Genomic DNA, 19454 nt, shown 5'->3' on the forward strand with positions numbered 1-19454 from the left:
TTGTTAAAGACACAGAAAGCACCAGACTGTGGATGCTAACCAGGACTGCATGTTGTAAATGAAGCAGTGATTTATGCACTAAGGCGGCCTCTTTCACAAAATCTCATTTTTGATATAAAAGCATGCCTTGTTTCTTTGAAGCATGTAGCTTCAAATGATGCCAATGATGGCCTTTTTTGTTGTTGATATTTTTATCCACATCTTGTGCTTGATTCAATGCTAGTTTTGCTGCTTTGTGTTTGTTTTGTTATCATGAATTCACTTTGACGTAAATATATTTTGAGAATAACCTTTCTTTGAGCTTTTCCTTTGAGTGCCATTCAATAAAAAAAAGTGCATCATTGTACCCTGACACCTCACCCTTGTGCTCAATTTCCCTCTCAGGCTAAACTTTCCTCGCGGTTTCCCCGACGAGTACTCCTTCATGGTGACTTTCCGCATGATTAAGAACACAGTGAACAAGGTGTGGAACGTCTGGCAAATAGTGGACGAAGACGGCTACAAACAAGCCGGACTGAGGCTGAATGGAGACCAGCTGGCTCTGGAGTACTTCCTGATGGGTGCCGACGGCAACCTGCAGACTGTCACCTTCCCCGGCCTTTCTGTGCTCTTCAACACCAAGTGGCACAAAGTGATGATTGGCGTAGAGCGCGACCAGGTTACTCTGTACGTGGACTGCCAGCCTGTGGATCAGAGACCCATCAAAGGCAAAGGCCCCATCAACACAGAGGGAGACACTCTCATTGGCAGGCTGGATGCTGATCCTGATGCCTCCGTAGTGGTAAGCGGGGATGGAGAAGTGCCTGCTGCATTTAATCATGATCACTGACTCTACGGTACTGATATTGGTCCCACACTGGGGATATTCCCTTGTTACTTATAGGCTCTATCAGTGAAACGGTGCTCTCTGTGAACAAACACGTTAAGGTTTTATGTGTGCTGAGCTCTGCTATAATTCTCAAGTGTTGCTGTCACAGCAAAGCTGCTCAGCTTGGTTCCAGTGGAAAAAAAGAAAAACCTAATCCCTGCAGAAAATAGCATTGGTGGAATCTCAGTCTCGCATTGCCAGACCTATCTCCATACCACTGTGAAGTAAGGTCTGGCTACCCCACATATAGGAGAAAACAATGCTCTGGGTTGTTTGCATTTCTTTAAACCAATCACAATTGTCTTGGGCAGTGCTTAGCTACGGACACGACGGTCGCTCTGCAAAATGGTCTTTGGAAAAAATATTAAATATTAAATGAAGTTAACTGTTCACACAATACAGTAACGTGAGCTATTTAAATTAGCTGGATACATGCTCTTACCAGTGTATCGCCATGTGTACTTGTCCACAGCAATAATCCAAAACGTCCCAGTTAGATAGTAAATGCCGTAAACATATTCTTTGTAAGTCTACAATTATTCGCCGAAAGAACCAGGCCTGCGTTGATGCACGATCCAAATTTTCTTCAAAACTTACCATTTTTAGCATGTAGCTTGCAAGCTAGAAGTTTGTTGTTGTTTCCCGAAGCGAACCGAGTTGAAGAACGGCAACACGCAAAGAGCGGAAGGTGAGGGACATCAGGCAATTATCCTGGAAATGAACTTCCGTTGATCCAGACTAGTGGAAGCTCAACAATCCATAGAGTGAACTGATTCAAAACTACAAAGAAATAACTGCACCACGATGAAGCACTTCAACATTTATCATGTCAGTGTTACATCTGAAAACGAATGCATAGTATTGTGTTTGCAGTAACATTAGCATCTCCTTTCAGTTTGAACTCCAGTGGATGCTGATTCACTGTGACCCAAAGAGGGCCCAGCGAGAGAGCTGCAACGAGCTGCCTGCCACCGAGGTACAGTAACAAGGACTCGGATCTGCTCAGCATCTGCTGTGGTTTGTGGTTTTATTCAGGTTGGTAGGGCTTCCAGCATGCTGAGAGAAAACAAGGGCAGAAATGCTGAGAGGGTGTTGCAGAAGTATAATACAAACTGCCAAGTAGTTTCCTTTAGTACACCCAGAGGTTGCTGTTCATCTAAAACAATTTGGACAACAGCAGATTGGAGTTGTAGTTGCTACAAACATTTCTTGGAGGCAGAGCTGTTAGGCAGCAGGCAGAAATTATCTCATTGGCTGTGTTAAACCTCATTGCACGGAGCCAGAACTCTAATGTTAGTTAACTACAGAAGCTGGCAAATAACAATGAGGAAGTTTGAACAATTTAATAGTGTGAGATCAGAAACCCAACCTGCATAGTGTGCATAGTGCAAGATGTTTGTGGTTACCATTTCTTCTAAAGTCAGCACAGAATACAACATGTGCCACTTGGGTTGGCAGCTGCTGCAACATGAAAACAACATGAAGCCCAACAACAATATGGTTTTGCATAGTTACATCTAAACCGAAAAATTATTGTACTGACTTTGCACACACACAAATTGGGATAAGATGAATTAAAAGGTCTCGGTAATGGGTACATAAAATGTAGTATAATTAAAAATGTTTTAACAAGTTAAGTATGTTTCCCTGCCTAAAAAATACTTCCCTAATACAGGCACACTACCTGCTGCAACTTGATTATCAGCTGACAGGAATGAAATTTAACACCGGCCGCCTGCTGTTTCAGACATTTAAATGTGTTTTTGTCCACCGTTGTTGCTGAGGATTGCACAGCAATCTGGCAACACTAAACAGTGTTCTCTGAAAAAAAGCTATCTATGGAAATAGCATTTTTATCAGTCATTTATACCTTCTTTACTGTATTTGCTATGATGGAGCGTCAGCAGGCTTACTAACTATAGTATAAATGACTATTACTACCTCCAATTTAGAAGGTCAGTTAGCTTAACTAGCTAAGAAAGATTGTTTACCTTAGCATGAGTTATTTTAGCTAGTAATATGGGCAACAGGCTTCATAAGTTAGGCTAAATTTCCTTGTATTTCTTTGCATTTTTCACAGGGTTTCTGTTAGACAGAAAAAATTTTTTTTAGCTTCAACATTAAATAAATAATATTCTCAAGGTGTGCTCAGACAGAAAGAAAAGCACATTTTGGCCTCATTCGCACAAGTTTGACCAGTGGATGATGTATGCAACAGCTAACACCAACTGTAGACATTAGCTGTAAGCTAGCTAGAAATGTATGCAGCCTCTATCTGAACTCAGAACTTCTGGATTTCTATTGTTTCCCTCCAATCCCTCTCCTTTTTTCGTCTTGTACGTTTCGTACATTTATGAGGTCAATTTATAAAGCCCCCGGAAGCTCAAATGTATTTGCTTGGTTGACACATTTTTCAACAGACTTTGCACAACCCTTGGCGTCTTGTACACAATTGCGCTGCCGCCATGTTCTGCCTGTTAAGTGATTTCCTGGTTATGCTGAAGTCATGTACATTTTTTATTGTAACTACCAGATTTGACTTGGCAAAATCGTTCATGTCAACAACCAAGTTGTAACTATAACTGGAAAAGTCAGATTTTTATGAAGGTCAACTTGGCACTTAGTAGTATGGAAGTGCACATGAAGTTAAACAAATACGGATGTTCAATGAAAGTCAAAATCCCTCATTGAAAGTAATGACATCTAGATTTACTTGATAAAGTGCTATATTCCCAATGCTCAGTACGTTTTAACCCTCACACATCCAATTCTGCCAATCTTACAACTGTCTTGTCTGATTATGACTACAAATGAAGCGTGTGGTAACCAGTAGGAAAGTTCGGACAATGCAAAAAACACATTATGCAAGGCTGCGTATGGTTTTTGGTATTCATGACTAAATATTATCTTTCATTTCAGTGTGGCTTTATCAAAATAATAAGATTTCTGCCTGAGAGAAATACTTGTAACCTATAATGAAAATGTCACTCTGCTGTCTCACATCTCGTTCTGTTTAAAGTCTGCAGTGCAGTAAATCAGAATTAGCTCAAGTGTTTTTTATTCAATCACTTGTATCAAGATGCAAATATTCCTTCCCACTACAGACAGAAACATTTCCTGGCCTGGTGCGCTCTATTAGATTGTAGGCCAACATTCCTGCATCACGCTGTGAGCTGGTTCTATACATGGGAAGTGTTGGTACTATGGGCTGTATATTCAAACGACAGCATGATATACTCACTACTATGATCATGAACAGGCTTCTGCTGACACTTGTGGTGAGGGTGGTGTGACTACTTTCACTAACTCTCCCTTTATCTGATTTCTCTTGCTTCTTCAGATGTATGCCAATGCTGAGGTATTTATTTATCTACTCTACTTCTTTTTGCTTTGTGATTTTAAGCCAATAATCTACTTCAGTGCTTTGATTGCCTACTTGCCTCAATGCTTTGTTCTGAATCTCATTTATGGTGGTGGTTTTGCCTGTTTGCTTTTTTAGGGTACAGAGAGTAGAATTATACCAGAAATATCCCAAATTTGAAAAATATGCCTGCAGGCTGTAAAAAGACACATGTACTTTAAAGGTGCTGTAGGTAGGATTGCGAAGATCCAGGACTTAGCCAAAAAATTTGAACATCGACAACTTCTCAGTCCCTCCCCCCTTTCCACAAGGGAGAATGAATTGAATGATTGACACGCAGTTAGACACCCCCCCTGGCCGTGATTGGTGCATCTGAACAGGGAGCTGTGGATTTTTGCAAATCACACTACAGGCTGTAGATGGTACCAGAGGAGCCAGATTTCTTTTTAAATGACCTGCTTCATATAGTTCTACTGGAACATAGGGTCAGTTTCAGCAAACATGACAGAAAGTTAGTTTTATAAGTCTTACCTACTGCACCTTTAAGAGTGTTACATTAACATATACAATACAATACAATACAACATATACATTTGTCCAATTTACTGTTTTATTTCTTGAAAAGCATACTATATCAAATAACTTTTGGTATAATCTAAAAGAAGTTACCATTCTGGAACAATGATTTGATAAATCCAAGTTAGACATTGTGATTTCATAATTTGTTTTAAAATCAAGGTTTAATTCATAGTTTTTAAGTCAATAAGTCATTTCACTGTCATTGGCTGACTTGTTGTCTCCACTCTCAGCCTGACAAATCAGTCCAAGGCCCCCCAGGAGCCCCTGGCCCAGAGGGCCCCCGAGGGCCCGCAGGAGAAAACGGCAGAGATGGAAGAGATGTAAGTATTTCCTCATGGATAACTCTCTTTCTCTCTACAAATATTCTCTTTATGTCTCTGCTTTTTTTTTTAACTATGTTGTTTTATTCATCTCTCCAGGGTCTTCCAGGTTCTACTGGCAGTCCAGGCAATCCTGTAAGTATGAAATGCTAAATGATTTACTGCCAAAATACTCTGCAGGATGTGGATCCATTCTCCCTCTTTTTGTGTGATACAGTACCTCAGGGAAATGGTTCACTTTACCTCTGTGGTCAAGCATTAGGGAATGCTCTGGCTTGTATATATTTCTTTAAACAAATCAGCTTCTTCTGCTGATTTATCATCTGTCTTCTGTTCCTTTCTCACATAGTTTATCAGGACTTTCCACGTGCCTTCTTTTTATTCTTTAACTGTTGTGACTTGAAATGTAGCGAAGTCAGATAATTGTGATTAAAAGCACTTAACAATTTAATATCCCTGTCTTCCAGGATTACAAAAATATATGACACAAAGTCAAAGAAACTCTCAGAGAAAGTTGTGGGCTGCTTTTTTAAACAATGTGTGCTAATGAGCAAGCTTACTTCTAATGGGTCTTCACCTTTCACTAACATAGCCCAGACATCCTAACCTGACATGCCAGATGGTTAATTAAACAGAACCATCTGATAAGCCGTCATTGGAAACTGTTTGGAAAAGGGCAGGCACGTTTGAAAGAAATTCCCTGGCAGGTGATTTGATGAACCGTCTGTCTATCGCGTCCGCCATCGTTTTGAACGAACAGGCGTGACTGTCATGCACAACAAAACCACGCTTGAGCTGCCACTAGGCGAATTTGTGTTATAGGATGGCGAACGCATGTCCCGCCCTACTCTGCCTTACTCTGCCTCTGATTGGCCTACCCTGGTATTCTTACCCTAACCTTAACCAATCTCACTCCTCATTCCTAAACCTAACCAATCCAACCAACAAAGGCAACAAGTATTAGCCAATCAAAGGTAGAGTAGGGCGGGACATGCCTTCGCCATCCTAGGAAACGCAAATTTGCAGCCAGTCGCTCCTCCCCGGACCACGAATGGTTCGGTAAGCTGGTAGTTCAGACACAAATGCATTACTTGAAGCCTGAATAAATGGATTTTTTTGTGATATGTTATCCTGTGAGAACCTAGCTGCCGTGCAAGGTAACAGACATCCCACTCCCCATCTATGTCCCCATCAAAAAAAGAAAACAAAAGAAATCTGGTGAAGGAAACAGATTTCTTCAGATCTACTGTAACAATTTCTTATCTTTCAAATGAAAATACATGGGATCTAGACATTCTTTCTTAGCTCCAAGACGGACAATGTACTGTACTATATAATGAATGTAACACCATTTAGTTTTCTTTTCTTAGTCATTCTTCTTACAGATAACACATATAATGCCACACCATGTCTTTGCAATGACACATAACAGACCTGAAACGCTTGAACAATTGTTACTGGTTAAACATGAGGGTTAACGGGAGGCTACATGTTTACTGGTGCCTCTGTCGTTTATTGTTGCTCTGTTCCGGTCCAACCCACTCGTTATCTGCATAGCCTTACACAAGCATGGGATGTTTTATTTTAAGAACGAGAGCGGCCCACCTTTCATTGATTAAATGTTGACTGTCACTGCCTCTGTGTATCTTAGCAACGGTGCAGAGAGATGCAAGAAGAAGATAAAGCGGTTTTATTCCTGTTGTGTCTGTTTCCTAGGGCAGCAAAGGGGAGAAGGGGGAGATCGGTCTTCCTGGACAGAGAGGCCTGCCTGGCCTTCCAGGAGCTGGTGTAGGAGACATTACTATATCCCCTGACACACACACTCACAGTCTTTCTAATATCTGCCAGTATTGTTTGTGTGTGACTATTTGTTTGTTGTTGCAGGGTTCTTCTGGTCCAATGGGTCCCATAGGGCCTATAGGGGAGAGAGTGAGAAACCATTTATAGTACTCTGAAATCATTCAGTTATAAGAATTGTAATTCTTTACAAACCTAGACAATGTTTCTGATTTATTTTACCTCCTGACTGCAGGGACTTCCTGGCTTTCCAGGACCTCCAGGTCCCGCTGTAAGTATCTTATTAAAGCAACGTACGTGGAAATGACACTGCATTTGACGACCGTATGGAGAAACTGCCAATACTAATCTCTTCTGTCTCTCCTTTCACAGGGCCCAGCAAGTGAAGGCCCCGCTGTATGTGTTTGCTACATCTTCTGTTGCATTCTGACACATTGTTGAAATGCTCATACAGTACATGTGCTGCTTTATTAACTGCTGTGTGTCTGTCTCTGACAGGGACCACCAGGGAAACCAGGAATCCCAGGAGATGAGGGAAACATCGGACCTGAGGTCAGACAAACAAACATTTTAAGTTTGAATACATGTTGATATGAATCAATGTGAAAAGTCAGTTTTGAAAAGTACATTTACCAAGGTATTATATTTCTGTAAAGTTCTTGTGCGTTACTTGTGTATTTTTATTTTATGCTACTTTATACTTCTACTCCACTACATTTCAGAGGGAAATATTGTACTCTTTACTCAACTACCATTCCTGTCCCCTAAAAATGACGCCCCCCTACAACTAAACTGCATTATCAATTGCATTTCGTGGGAAACATATTTTCTCCCGGATTATGTTTGTTTCAACACGTCATAGTACCAGCAACAGGCATACGTTGTGAGATGGTTGCAGTTTTAAACGTAACACACTTCAGGATTGTGAAGATCCAGGACTTAGCTAAAAAATTTGAACATCAACAACTTCTCAGTCCCTCCCCCCTTTCCCTAAAGCCCAAAACTGTCTCCTAAGCCCCTCCCCCCACAAGGGAGAATGACTGCGTGTGCATGAGCAGTGATTGACACACAGTTAGACACCCCCCCTGGCCCTGATTGGTGCATCTGAACAGGGTGCGGTGGATTTTTGTAAATCTCACTACAGGCTGTAGGTGGTGCCAGAGGAGCCAGATTTTTTTTAAATGACCTGCTTCATGTAGTTCTACTGGAACATAGGGTCAGTTTCAGCAAATATGACAGAATGTTAGTTTTATAAGTCTTACCTACTGCACCTTTAATGTGAATTGAAACAAAACTAGGTTAGGTTGGATTTAGGAATCCAAACTATTTGGTTAGGTTTAGGAAAATATTGTGGTTTGGGTTTAAAAAAAAATAATATGTTTTTAACGTATTTTATAACTTAAGTTATATACGTAAGTTAAGTGCGTTACATCAGTTTACTTTACGGACGTAAGTTAGAATGAGTCAATGTTGACTTTTGGTTTAACATGGGACACAAGCACCAACCTCCTGGGTGAAAGTCCCATGATTGTTTAACCCATCCATCCCCCTTGAACCTATCCCTATGCAGACTTTGATTAGAAACATTTTTTTTTTTTAGAAAACAAACTGGGACAAAATATGTTTCTCTAGAAACTCAAAATACGTTTCTCTCGAAACATAACTGAGAATGCAGTTTGGGCTGCCACCACATGTATATGAGAGCTACAGTTACTACTTTCTTTAAGATTTTACCTACAAAACATACGCTCATGAAATATAACACACCGTTAAAGATTAAACCGGTGGTTCCCAACATTTTTGGTTTGTGACCTCTTGACCTATTGGCTGGGAACCGCTATCAGTCACAGGAAACATTTTTTACTGCAGTACTAGTACTTTTACTTTGAAAACTTTAAGTAAATGTTGCTGATAATACTTTAGTACTTTTACACTGGGGATACTACTTACTTGTAATGGAGTATTATTACATTGTTGCATTGCTACCTTTACTGAAGGACCAGAGTTATTCTTCCACCACTGAAAATAGTTGTAAACATAGTTTACACACAGTGACACATATTTTTACAGCACCATAAAAACAGTTTGATATTTTAAGGATTTTGTCATGGTCATATAGCAAACGCTTGCTCATAAGTGTTGGATATAAAATGTTATGATAATATTTCCTGTACTTGCAGGGTCAACCTGGACCCAGAGGGAAACCCGGCACCGCAGGGCCTGTTGGCCCTCCTGGTCCACCAGGGCCGGCGGTGAGAACCAAATCTAACCCATGTTTGGTTTACAACTACTACTTTATCATTTTTATACATTTCATACAATACAATACAGGCATTTTAGATCTTCAATACTTGGAAGCTTATCTGCAGATGCTAATATTTATGTTTACAGCTGCTAACTGTCGATATTACTGTGTTTGAATTGGACACTTTTCACGCCAACGATTATAAGTATATTGTAAGCAGACATTTATTATTTGGAAAAAACCTTTGAGACAGATATTAGACATTGGGATGCTAAATGACTCCAGTGTCATCAGACCTTGTAGGTCTGGTCAAATCACCATCACAAATCACAAATTACAAATCAGAATCAGAGAAGGTTTTATTGCCACAATAAGTACACTTATGTGGAATTTGCCTTGGTGAAACGGGCATATAAAAAACAAACAAACACACATATTAAACATTAATATGAAATAAACAATAAATACCAAAAAACAAATATATACATACAAAGTAACAGTTGCATAAGAAAAAAGGCAAAATAGGTTGAGTGCAAATTTTGCAAAGAATATAAGTATATGCAATGGACAGATGTGAAGTCCAGGATGAAGGTTAGTGACAAGTGTAGTGACTAGGGTTGGGGTTAGGAGTCAGTGTCAGTGGGGGTTTTGGGGCCTTGTTGTCATGCCAAAGTTGACTAAATGGAATTATCAGTATCTGCATGCCTTTTAATTAAAGCTCAACATCAGCCACATACTGCATCTTGACCACCTGCTGAACAGATGCATAACCTCCATACTAATGTGTCATCTCTTTGGATACTCATACAATCACGAAATCACGAGTGCATGGTGACCTTTCACGCTGCAGTCTCTTTTCACATTACCTCTCTGGGGATTTCTGCTGGTGGATTTTATGTGGACATCTAAACGCTCGCGGCTGTTTTAGATGTCACTCTGCTGTGTTTTAGGGACCGCCTGGTGCCAGCAATGAGGGAAGCGGGGAAGCTGTGAGTGTTTTACTGTCTTTCACACTGCCAAATGTGTCCTGGATGCATGGCAATTGGATTGGTGACAGTAATTATCTGATGAAACAATGGAGTCATTAAAGTGTCTCTGAATCTCACTGTTTTTTCTTTCATTCGTAGTGTCCTGCTGCCTGCCCTGCAGGCCCACAGGGACTGGCTGGGCTACCAGGAATGAAGGTGAGGAATGGCAATGTCATTTTAGCTTTAGAGACACTTTAGATTTAGTTTTATTTAGCTTTGAGTTTAGTTTTAGTTTTGAGTCCATGTTGGAAACTGTTCCCTCTGTAGGAATCCCAAGGATCAGATTTTATTAGCTAATTTAAAGTTAAAGGGATATTTCACCGTTGGAAAGATGAATATGTATTTAAATTGGGTCATTTATGTAGTAGAAATGTGAAATAACTTTAGAAGTTGGTGCCTTCTAGACCGAGAAAAGCCAGAAAATGTATTTTTGGCTCATGTGGATGAAAAACAACAACTCCCAGAATGTACTTGCTTCGCTTCCCTATGAAGCCACGCCCAAGCGACACGTACCGGTTACAGAGGGCAGTCAAGTGGGTTTTATTGTCATTTCAACCATATACTAGTGAAACAAAACAACGTTTCACCGTGGCTCAAGTGGTGTTACACATTTAAAATTATAAAAAAAAAAAAAAAAAAGACATTTTATAAAAAACAACATTATATAAAAACGACATTATATAAAAATGACATACGAGACAGGCTACATTTAGTGCACACACCTGACTATACATAAAGTGCAATTACTACTTAAAGTAGAGCATTTAAGACAGACAAGGGACAGGACAGATAACAGACAACAAAAGACAGGGCATAAGTAGACTTGTAACAGCACTGATTGTTATTTGTTAGGTTCACCGTGAGGTGAAGGTAGAATATAAGAACTTTCTTGAGATTTGCGTGGTTGAAATCACCAGCAACAATAAATAGTCCATCCGGATGTGTGCTTTGGAGCGCACTGATAGCTCTGTAAAGTTCAGCATTTGTGCTTGGTGGGATGTAAACACCGAGTACAAACACAGCCATGAATTCGCGTGGAATGTAGAATGGTCGGCATTTAACAGTCACAAACTCCACCAGCGGTGAGCAGTAGTTGGATACAAGCACCGCATTTCTGCACCAGTCTGTGTTAACATATATGCACAGCCCACCTCCACGAGTCTTACCCGACAGAGCAGCATCTCTATCTGGCGAAGCTCGGGTAGTGTGTAGAGTATTCCGTCTGTAATAAAGTGTCCTGCATATTCTCCGATCTGTACCAATGTATCCCGGTGGTACACGTGCGGTAGTTTGAATGCACATAATTGCAAGGTTGCTGCTGAAAAGAGTGAGAGCCTGTTTGCTTAGCTTCAAGATGGCTGACACTGTTTGGACATACCGGGAGTGAGGTCCCACCCACTATGGGTGGGTTGAAAACATGCAGAACTAGCTCCTACTACTGGCTGTATTCTCTAACCTTTGCCTCTGATGATGCAAAATGACGAGTTTTGCGTCATCAGAGTTTATTTTCCAGACACACAATACAGAGATCTCTAGTCTCAGGGGGACATGAGGGAGGGAAGCACAGTCATTTGAAAATACTACCAGGTTTCTACTGATACAAAGCTTAATGCTAATCGGTGAAGTATCCCTTTAATAAGGTAAAATAGTTGCTGCTTATTGTCCGACACAACAAAGCATTCCTGAATAGCCCATTAGCACTGTATTCTATTGCATAATATAAACTTTGACAAAATATTTAAATAAAAAAATGGATTTTTACAGAATGAAATATCTCAACTACTAATGGATGGAATTTTGTGCAGACATTCATGGTTCCCAGAAGATGAATTGTAATAACTTTGGTGATCCCTTAACTTTTCATACATCATCAGGTCAAAATCTCACTTTGTCCAAAGTATGTGGTTCATGACCACATACCTCAGCCTGTCCTCATATTGTACATGTGATTTTTTTAAGGCAATCCCTGATGTTTTACTAACCTTAATTATTTTTGTTGCCTAAACTTAACTCGTTCCGTTCTACAACGTTTACTACGTGTTTGAAACTACAACTGTTACGTTAAATAGAACTGTCGCATGATTACGGTCTATCAAGTCCTACAACCAGGGCATGAAGTTAACTTTTTTGACCACCAGCCACTGTGGCAGGTGGATTTTTAAATCCACCTGCCACAGGGACTTTTTACCAGCCACTTTTTTTTTGCGTCATAAAAGGTGAAAAACAGGAATTGCTGTGACTCTATGATCCTGTCCTGTCCTATTGATGGTAGCCCACCTTGATAATCCTGCATAGGGGCCCGGTGTTGGCATTGTCATTGGCTTGTTGATCTTTACATTGTTTAGTTAATTTCCTATCCTGGCCTGGGACACACATTCATACGGTTTAATAAAGTACTTATTGGACTTTAACTTATCATTGCACTTACAATAACGAGTGTAGCTGTCCTCAATTTAGGTCATCCTGTAGGTCTCATCTGCGTTTTTTCCTGCATCCACCGTGTGCGTTTGTGTGTGTGTCTGTGCGTGCGTGTGTTTGTGTGTGTGTTTGTGTGTGATTGTGTGTGCGCGTCAGTCGCGGGGGAAACGGAGCAGCCCCGCCCGCTGCAGAGAGCCGACAATTTGAAACAGCAGCCGCTGACTTTAGAGTGAAAAATCGTTACAGCGTACACTGATGTTAAAATGTCTACAGGTTGGCAGGATGGTCTGAAATGTTTTGCACGGTCTTTCGCTGTACGTTTTGTTTGTAATGTGAGATGTTCGAGTCACATACACGTCTCGTCTTCATATCAGAAACTAGGAAATGAATTTGACCCGTTCTCACTCCCGCTTGGTCAGTGGCTGCACGTGGGATGCTGGGATTGTGTGAGTAATGAAAATGCGATAGGGGGCCCCGGCTGTCAATCAATGTCCTCCAGTGATACGGGCCCCTGATTGGACCAGGCCCGTAAGCAACCGTGTACCGATAGTTACGAGTCTGAATCACTCAATTCTCATTGGCTACCCGCCAATGTGGCAGGTAGATTGACAGTTTCACCCGCCAATCACATGCCCTGCCTACAACCGTATAGGTAATTTATTCCTACCCTCTAATATGACCCACAGGATCTATTTCACAAGTTAGCGGCCCCAGTGGAGGCAGGAAATATGACCCACAGCAGAATTTTCATTCCTCATATCTTAAGCAAAGAACATAACGTGGTGGTTTTAAACACATTAATGGTGTAAAACGTTAAGGCATAAAAACTACTTAGGTTTAAAAAGGATCGTGGTTTGGATTAAAACCAGTACATTTGTTAAGTAACTTCACTTCCGGTTATGATACTGCATTGCTCCCAACATAATTACTACGGCCACTAGAAGGCGCCACCTCATTAAGCGTAAATATGCATCGTAATGGCTGCTTGAACAAACGACTTATGGGGGCATTTTAGAAAGTAAATAAGATTGGTTGCATATGTCATTTTGGGAGTCTTTGGAAATCAACCTATGATTTGATGATGTTGTTTAGGTATGAGGATGTGTTGAAATACCTGCAAAGCTAATGGCATTTCCAATAGCCCTAGCTTTGTGTTTAGTGCTAACAAGCAAATGTGAGAACTAAACTAGTAAACATTGTAAATGGTGCTTGTTTGACATCATCGTGTTAACATTGTCGTTAGCATGACGTTGGCGTTAGCATTTAGTGCGAAACACAGTTGTGTCTAATTACAGCCTCACAGAAGTATGGCTATATTAGTCGTTTATATATTATGAGAAGAATGGAAAACAGCAGGAAACTACACAGGGCTTTCAAACGGGATTTTGTATCCTGGAAGAAATTAAGGAGAAAACAGAAGATGTTTACCCAGGAAACAGATGTGCATGTCCTGGTCCTACTTAAGTGGACTGGTGTTTTTACCTACACCAAACTTTTAACTGTAATAGCCACCATCACGTATCCGGCTCACAGTAACCTTTCCTTGACTAAACTTAACCGTAACAAACGCTGAACCTAACTGTCATGTAACAATACGGCTACATTTTGTCACGTGCCCGGCCAGCACTCCTCGTAATTTCGTAGGACATCATACAAATTGGCGTGCATACATTTTCGTACAATATCATACGAACCCGTCCATGAGAATGCTTTTTGTGACTGCATCTTGTACGGTTGTGATGTTATTGTGGCGAACAAATCTGGCCACACACATATAAACACCTGGCAAAGTACCTGAAAACGGCCTCTGTGGTAGTTCCCGCTACAGTAGGTGTCTTTAATGGATGTATTATAAGAATGGCGGTGCCCTGTTCATTCCTATGAGAGTTGCTCAGTGGCGCATCCGCCACAAAAGTTCTGGTTTTAATTCCGTGATACGCGGCCCACTGAATATGCGCTGGAGTGTTTTTCTTGCTGGCCCCACCTTCGAGTTCCTGCTCAGCCAATAGACATTGTGGTGACATCACAGGTTTTTAAATCGCTTTTCTCAGCTAAAGGGGAGTTTTTCAAATGTTAAAAGTTCATGGATTAAAAATATAATAGAGTCATAACTGACCTTGTTTGCAGTCTAAAGTGACCTTGCAGCAGTTTTGCAGACATCTCTTTACAGGCATGGATTGGCCATCGGGTGTACTGGGACATTTCCTGGTGGTCCGGTCTATTTTTGTGGTCTGAATGGGCAGTGGCTGCACTCCGGTCGAAAACGTTTTATTTATTTTTATTTTATCGGCCCAAAAAAGACTGTTGACATCATTGGCAACTGGTTTGTCTCTCATCTGAACACTGGTCAATCACATCCCACTATCGCCCACTTCCATCCTATCATAGAGACACAGCGCATTTAAGTACCGCCCCCACCGGCGGCAAAAATAACCGCATAGTGCCGGTAGCTAGCTAAAAAACACGAGATTTAAGCATGTCACACTATTATTTTAGCACCCTTTGTCTGCCAGAGAGGACAAGTTAGCTGTTAGTAAGCTAATGTTAGTACTATTTTAGCAAGCTAAGGCACTTGCAAACATTGTACTATAACTTTCTGATTTATCCACATTCTATTAACATAAGCTGCATACTGTGTACAAAATGCAGCTTTAGTTTAAAGGTCCCATGACATGGTGCTCTTTGAATGCTTTTATATAGGCCTTAGTGGTCCCCTAATACTGTATCTGAAGTCTCCTTTATATAGGCCTTAGTGGTCCCCTAATAAAGTATCTGAAGTCTCTTTCCCAAAATTCAGCCTTGGTGCAGAATTACAGCCACTAGAGCCAGTCCCACAATGAGCTTTCCTTAGTATGTGCCATTTCTGTGTCTGTAGCTATTGAGGAGGAGAGAGGGGGGGCAAGGTGGAGAGTGGGAGTGTAGCCTTGACCAACTGCCACTTTGCTCGTTTGAAAGCCATGATGCCTCTTTCTCATAGGAGGGCCAAATTCTCTGGGCGGGCAAAGCAGAGAAAGGGGAGGTAACCTTCCTCCTTATGACCTCATAAGGAGCAAGATTCCAGATCGGCCCATCTGAGCTTTCATTTTCTCAAAGGCAGAGCAGGATACCCAGGGCTCGGTTTACACCCATCGCCATTTCTAGCCACTGGGGGACCATAGGCAGGCTGGGGGAACTCATATTAATGTTATAAAACCTCATAAAGTGCCATGGGACCTTTAACTTACAGGCTTGCCACTTGTTTACTATACAAGACATCTTGATGACAGCCATGCTCCACCCTCAACCTTTAGCCATCTTGCTATCAGGAGCCAGGCAGCCTTTTTGAATCAGTGAGTACATTATCATACTCTCTTACTTAGCACTCAGCTAAGTGAGAGTATTAGGGGCTGGTATACAGGGTTCAAAATTAACTTTGCGTCCACCATCCAAATGGCTAGTGAATTATACTTTTTTTGGGGGCTGGTGAGTCAAGCAAATCTACCATTCAACCATTGCTGAAGCCTGCTGGTGTTGCTGCTACATGTGTTGAAGGGGAGTGCAAGATTTATGTCTGGCCGATTTTGGTGTGCTGGTCTGGGTCTCAAAAGTCCAGGGCTGATTTTTTACCCTAGTCCAGCCCTGTCTCTTTTACAATGGTGGCCTATGGGGAAAATCCTTTCTGGGTCTCAGAGGGATTTATTGTTGCAATACCGCCAGTGGCTACTGGACAAAATCAGCCAAAAGACCTAATTTTGCCATGATGACACACACAAACACACACACACACACACACACACACACACACACACACACACACACACACACACACACACACACACACACACACACACACACACTTACAAGGTAAAAGCAATCACAGTGTTGCTGTTGCAGCTGGTAATCAGTAAAAGGGTAAACCCTGATACATTTGTTGATAAAGTTGTATAATATTGTTGATACAATTGATTGTTGCCTTCAGGGACACACAGGTTTGCCTGGTGAGCCCGGAAAAGATGGGGAACCTGGAGCAAAGGTATGTGAGAGAGTAAAAACAGAAAGATATCTAGTCAACAAATGAGGTTCCTGCTTAATATCCCTCCTTTACTTTTGACACTTGACAAAAATAGGGTCCCTTTGCATTAACAAACTACTGTGTGAATTCCCATTTCCAGTAACAGCTCATAGGTATGGGAGCAGTTTGATACCAAAAATAACGTGCACAAACATGATGTGATTGCAGCCAATAAACAGCTTAATATGATTATCTCTGGTGTCACAATTTAATTAATCTTATTTTCCACAGGGAGATGCTGGAGAGGAAGGTCCTCAGGGGCCACCAGGTCGCATGGGAGATGATGTAAGGGAACTTAATACTCAATTACAGTGTGCTATTACACAACTGTATGTGACTCTATGAAAGGAAGTGATATATATATTTAAATATGCTGTTTTGTCATTTTAGGGTCAAAGAGGGCCCATTGGATTCCCTGGAAGCACGGGGGAAAAGGGAGACAGAGTATGTTAAAACAGACCTTCATCACATTTTTTCTACTAAGGGCTGCTTGTAAAAATAAAATAAAATAAAATAATAATGTACTAAGCTTAAACATTTGTAGCATTATGTTTGCAGATAAAAACTGACTCTTCTCTGTACACAGGGTCCTCCTGGTTTCAATGGCGTCCCAGGACCTACCGGCCCACCTGGAGCTCCTGTAAGCAATTCAAATCAATTTTATTTATAGTGTCAAATCATAACAGAAGTTAGCTAGAGTAGGTCTAGACCACACAATTGCCCCGAAGAGCAAGCATTGGGTACGACAATAATGATAGCAGTGGGTAAAATTGAATTATATGATGAACAGTAGCAATTATAGTAACAGTAAAGATAATAGAACTATGACTAATAATAGTAGTACCAGTGCGGGCGTAGCAGGGCGTCCGGCAGGAGACTGGGGTTCTGTGTGTTACATAAGTTTTTAACCCCACATACAATCTATTCCTAACCCTAACTGAGTAGTTTAGTTTAGTTCAGCAGATGCAACCACGATCCAGGTGCCACCACAATCCAAGAAAATCTGCGAAGCAAGAAAGCACAAGGACTCTGGGGAAAGGGCTTAGTTAGTTGTTTCGCATTGCCAGACCTTCCTCCACAGCGCTGCGGAGGAGGATCTAGATAGTCCACATAGCATTCCGAGATGGGAGAAAAACCTGCTCTGGTTTATTGGCATTTCTTTAAACCAATCACAATCTTCTTGGGTGGCGCTAAGTGTCGGACGGAGCAACGTCGTCTCTGCAAAATAGTCTCTGGAAGGAATTTTTTTTGGTGGAACATGCACGTTCAAAAGTTGTTTTAATCGTGCAAGAGAAAACTTTAAAAAAAAAAAAAAAGAAATAAGAGAAAGAGAAAAGATTCGACAGCTTTCTTGATTTACCCTGCAGAGATCTGTGGAGCAGTTAACCATAGTCCTCATAAATCCACCGGAGTTTAGAATGCCAACACAAAGAAAGTGGAAGGTGACAGATTATCAGTCGAAAATGAGGGACATCCAGCGGAACCTCCGGCAGCACCAGAGCAATTCCCTAAATGAATCATCGTCGAAATAGACCGCTTAGTTAGTTAGTTAGTTGCATTATTGGGACATGAATGCACACAGATGGAGAGAGAGAGGTGGAATGAGGAGCTCAGCGTGTCAAAGGACATCCCCCGGCAGTCTAAACCTATAGCAGCATAACTAAGGGCTGGTCCAAGGCAAACCTGGGCCAGCCCTAGCTATAAGCCTTATCAAAGAGGAGAGTTCTAAGCTTACTCTTAAATGTAGAGACGGTGTCTGCAAGCAGTCTTAGTTTGGCCGGCTCTATGTCCTCTACTCGTTGGCATTCACTCTAATAGTACTAGGGCAGGATGTAATTGAAAACTCTAACTCTCTTCTGTACCTCTGATCTCTTCTCTCAGGGTGTGGAGGGAATCCGTGGACGTCAGGGTTTGGAGGGTGCCAAGGGCGATGAGGTGAGTTCTACACTTCAACTTCTGGATTATGTTGCAAAAAATATTACCTGAAAGACTGTTGAAAAATGTTTTTGTGTGACTTTGATTAGGGAGCTGTGGGACCTCAAGGAGAACAGGGTCCTGCAGGGGAAAAGGGAGACGTTGTAAGTACGCTGACGGGATTGGGTGAACTCGTTCATTCTTTAGCACACTGTGGTTAAGAGTGTGGCCGGGTTCTAACTGTGTGGTGTGACACTACAGGGAGAGCCTGGCAAGGACGGCTTGGATGGACTTCCTGGAGTTGATGGAGCCAAGGTGACTTCTCAGTTTCAACAGCAAATATTTTTTTTGTTACAGTATTAAATATCTTTAAATATTTTGACCAAAAATATCCACATATTGAGTCGAACGTTAATTTCTGCACCCTGGAGACAACGCTCAGACCATCACGGTACGCTGAAACTCGCTTTATGCACTTGTATCAGCAACGTGTGTATGTACTAAATTGAAATTTTCATTTGTCAGAGACATTTATCATTTATTTTGGCAAAAGATACAGCGTCATGTTAATTTACAAAAACAATGAACAGTAAAATGCAAAGTTTACGTTTCCAAAGATCAAATCAAGTGTGCCCCATTATGTCAGCAGTAAATGTGTATGGACTCATAACTACTAATCTAACCCTATTCATTAATGTATTTGTATGAATACACTTGTACTCAACAGGGAGAGCCTGGTACTGCTGGAGCTAGTGGTGTCAGGGGGATTGTGGGTATTCCAGTAAGTCCAACTTTCTATGTTTCTATAAGTGTTTCTATATATATATATATAAAAAACTGCTACATTCTGGTAAGTTTGAATAGTTTTTTTTT

At 41.2% G+C, this 19454-nt stretch overlaps 1 protein-coding gene across 3 annotated transcripts in view; it reads left to right on the plus strand.

The window, feature by feature from the left end:
- The window catches only part of LOC116041288 (collagen alpha-3(IX) chain-like), a 40379-nt gene that overhangs the window by 9926 nt on the left and 10999 nt on the right, over positions 1-19454 (plus strand). For all 3 annotated transcript variants that reach the window (XR_004895382.1, XR_004895383.1, XM_035993180.1), the window contains 21 exons: positions 385-781; positions 1764-1844; positions 4209-4226; positions 5039-5128; positions 5228-5263; positions 6845-6916; positions 7013-7057; positions 7161-7196; positions 7298-7321; positions 7424-7477; positions 9106-9177; positions 10121-10159; positions 10298-10354; positions 16575-16628; positions 16899-16952; positions 17058-17111; positions 17254-17307; positions 18549-18602; positions 18692-18745; positions 18843-18896; positions 19309-19362. Coding sequence is in view for 1 of the 3 variants with exons in the window: in XM_035993180.1 (XP_035849073.1) it covers positions 385-781; positions 1764-1844; positions 4209-4226; positions 5039-5128; positions 5228-5263; positions 6845-6916; positions 7013-7057; positions 7161-7196; positions 7298-7321; positions 7424-7477; positions 9106-9177; positions 10121-10159; positions 10298-10354; positions 16575-16628; positions 16899-16952; positions 17058-17111; positions 17254-17307; positions 18549-18602; positions 18692-18745; positions 18843-18896; positions 19309-19362 (1453 nt within the window). In the remaining 2 variants the exon portion in view is untranslated. The remainder of the gene's footprint in view (positions 1-384; positions 782-1763; positions 1845-4208; positions 4227-5038; positions 5129-5227; positions 5264-6844; positions 6917-7012; positions 7058-7160; positions 7197-7297; positions 7322-7423; positions 7478-9105; positions 9178-10120; positions 10160-10297; positions 10355-16574; positions 16629-16898; positions 16953-17057; positions 17112-17253; positions 17308-18548; positions 18603-18691; positions 18746-18842; positions 18897-19308; positions 19363-19454) is intronic.

Source organism: Sander lucioperca, chromosome 16 (genome assembly GCF_008315115.2).
Source record: "Sander lucioperca isolate FBNREF2018 chromosome 16, SLUC_FBN_1.2, whole genome shotgun sequence".
Classification (NCBI taxonomy): domain Eukaryota; kingdom Metazoa; phylum Chordata; class Actinopteri; order Perciformes; family Percidae; genus Sander; species Sander lucioperca.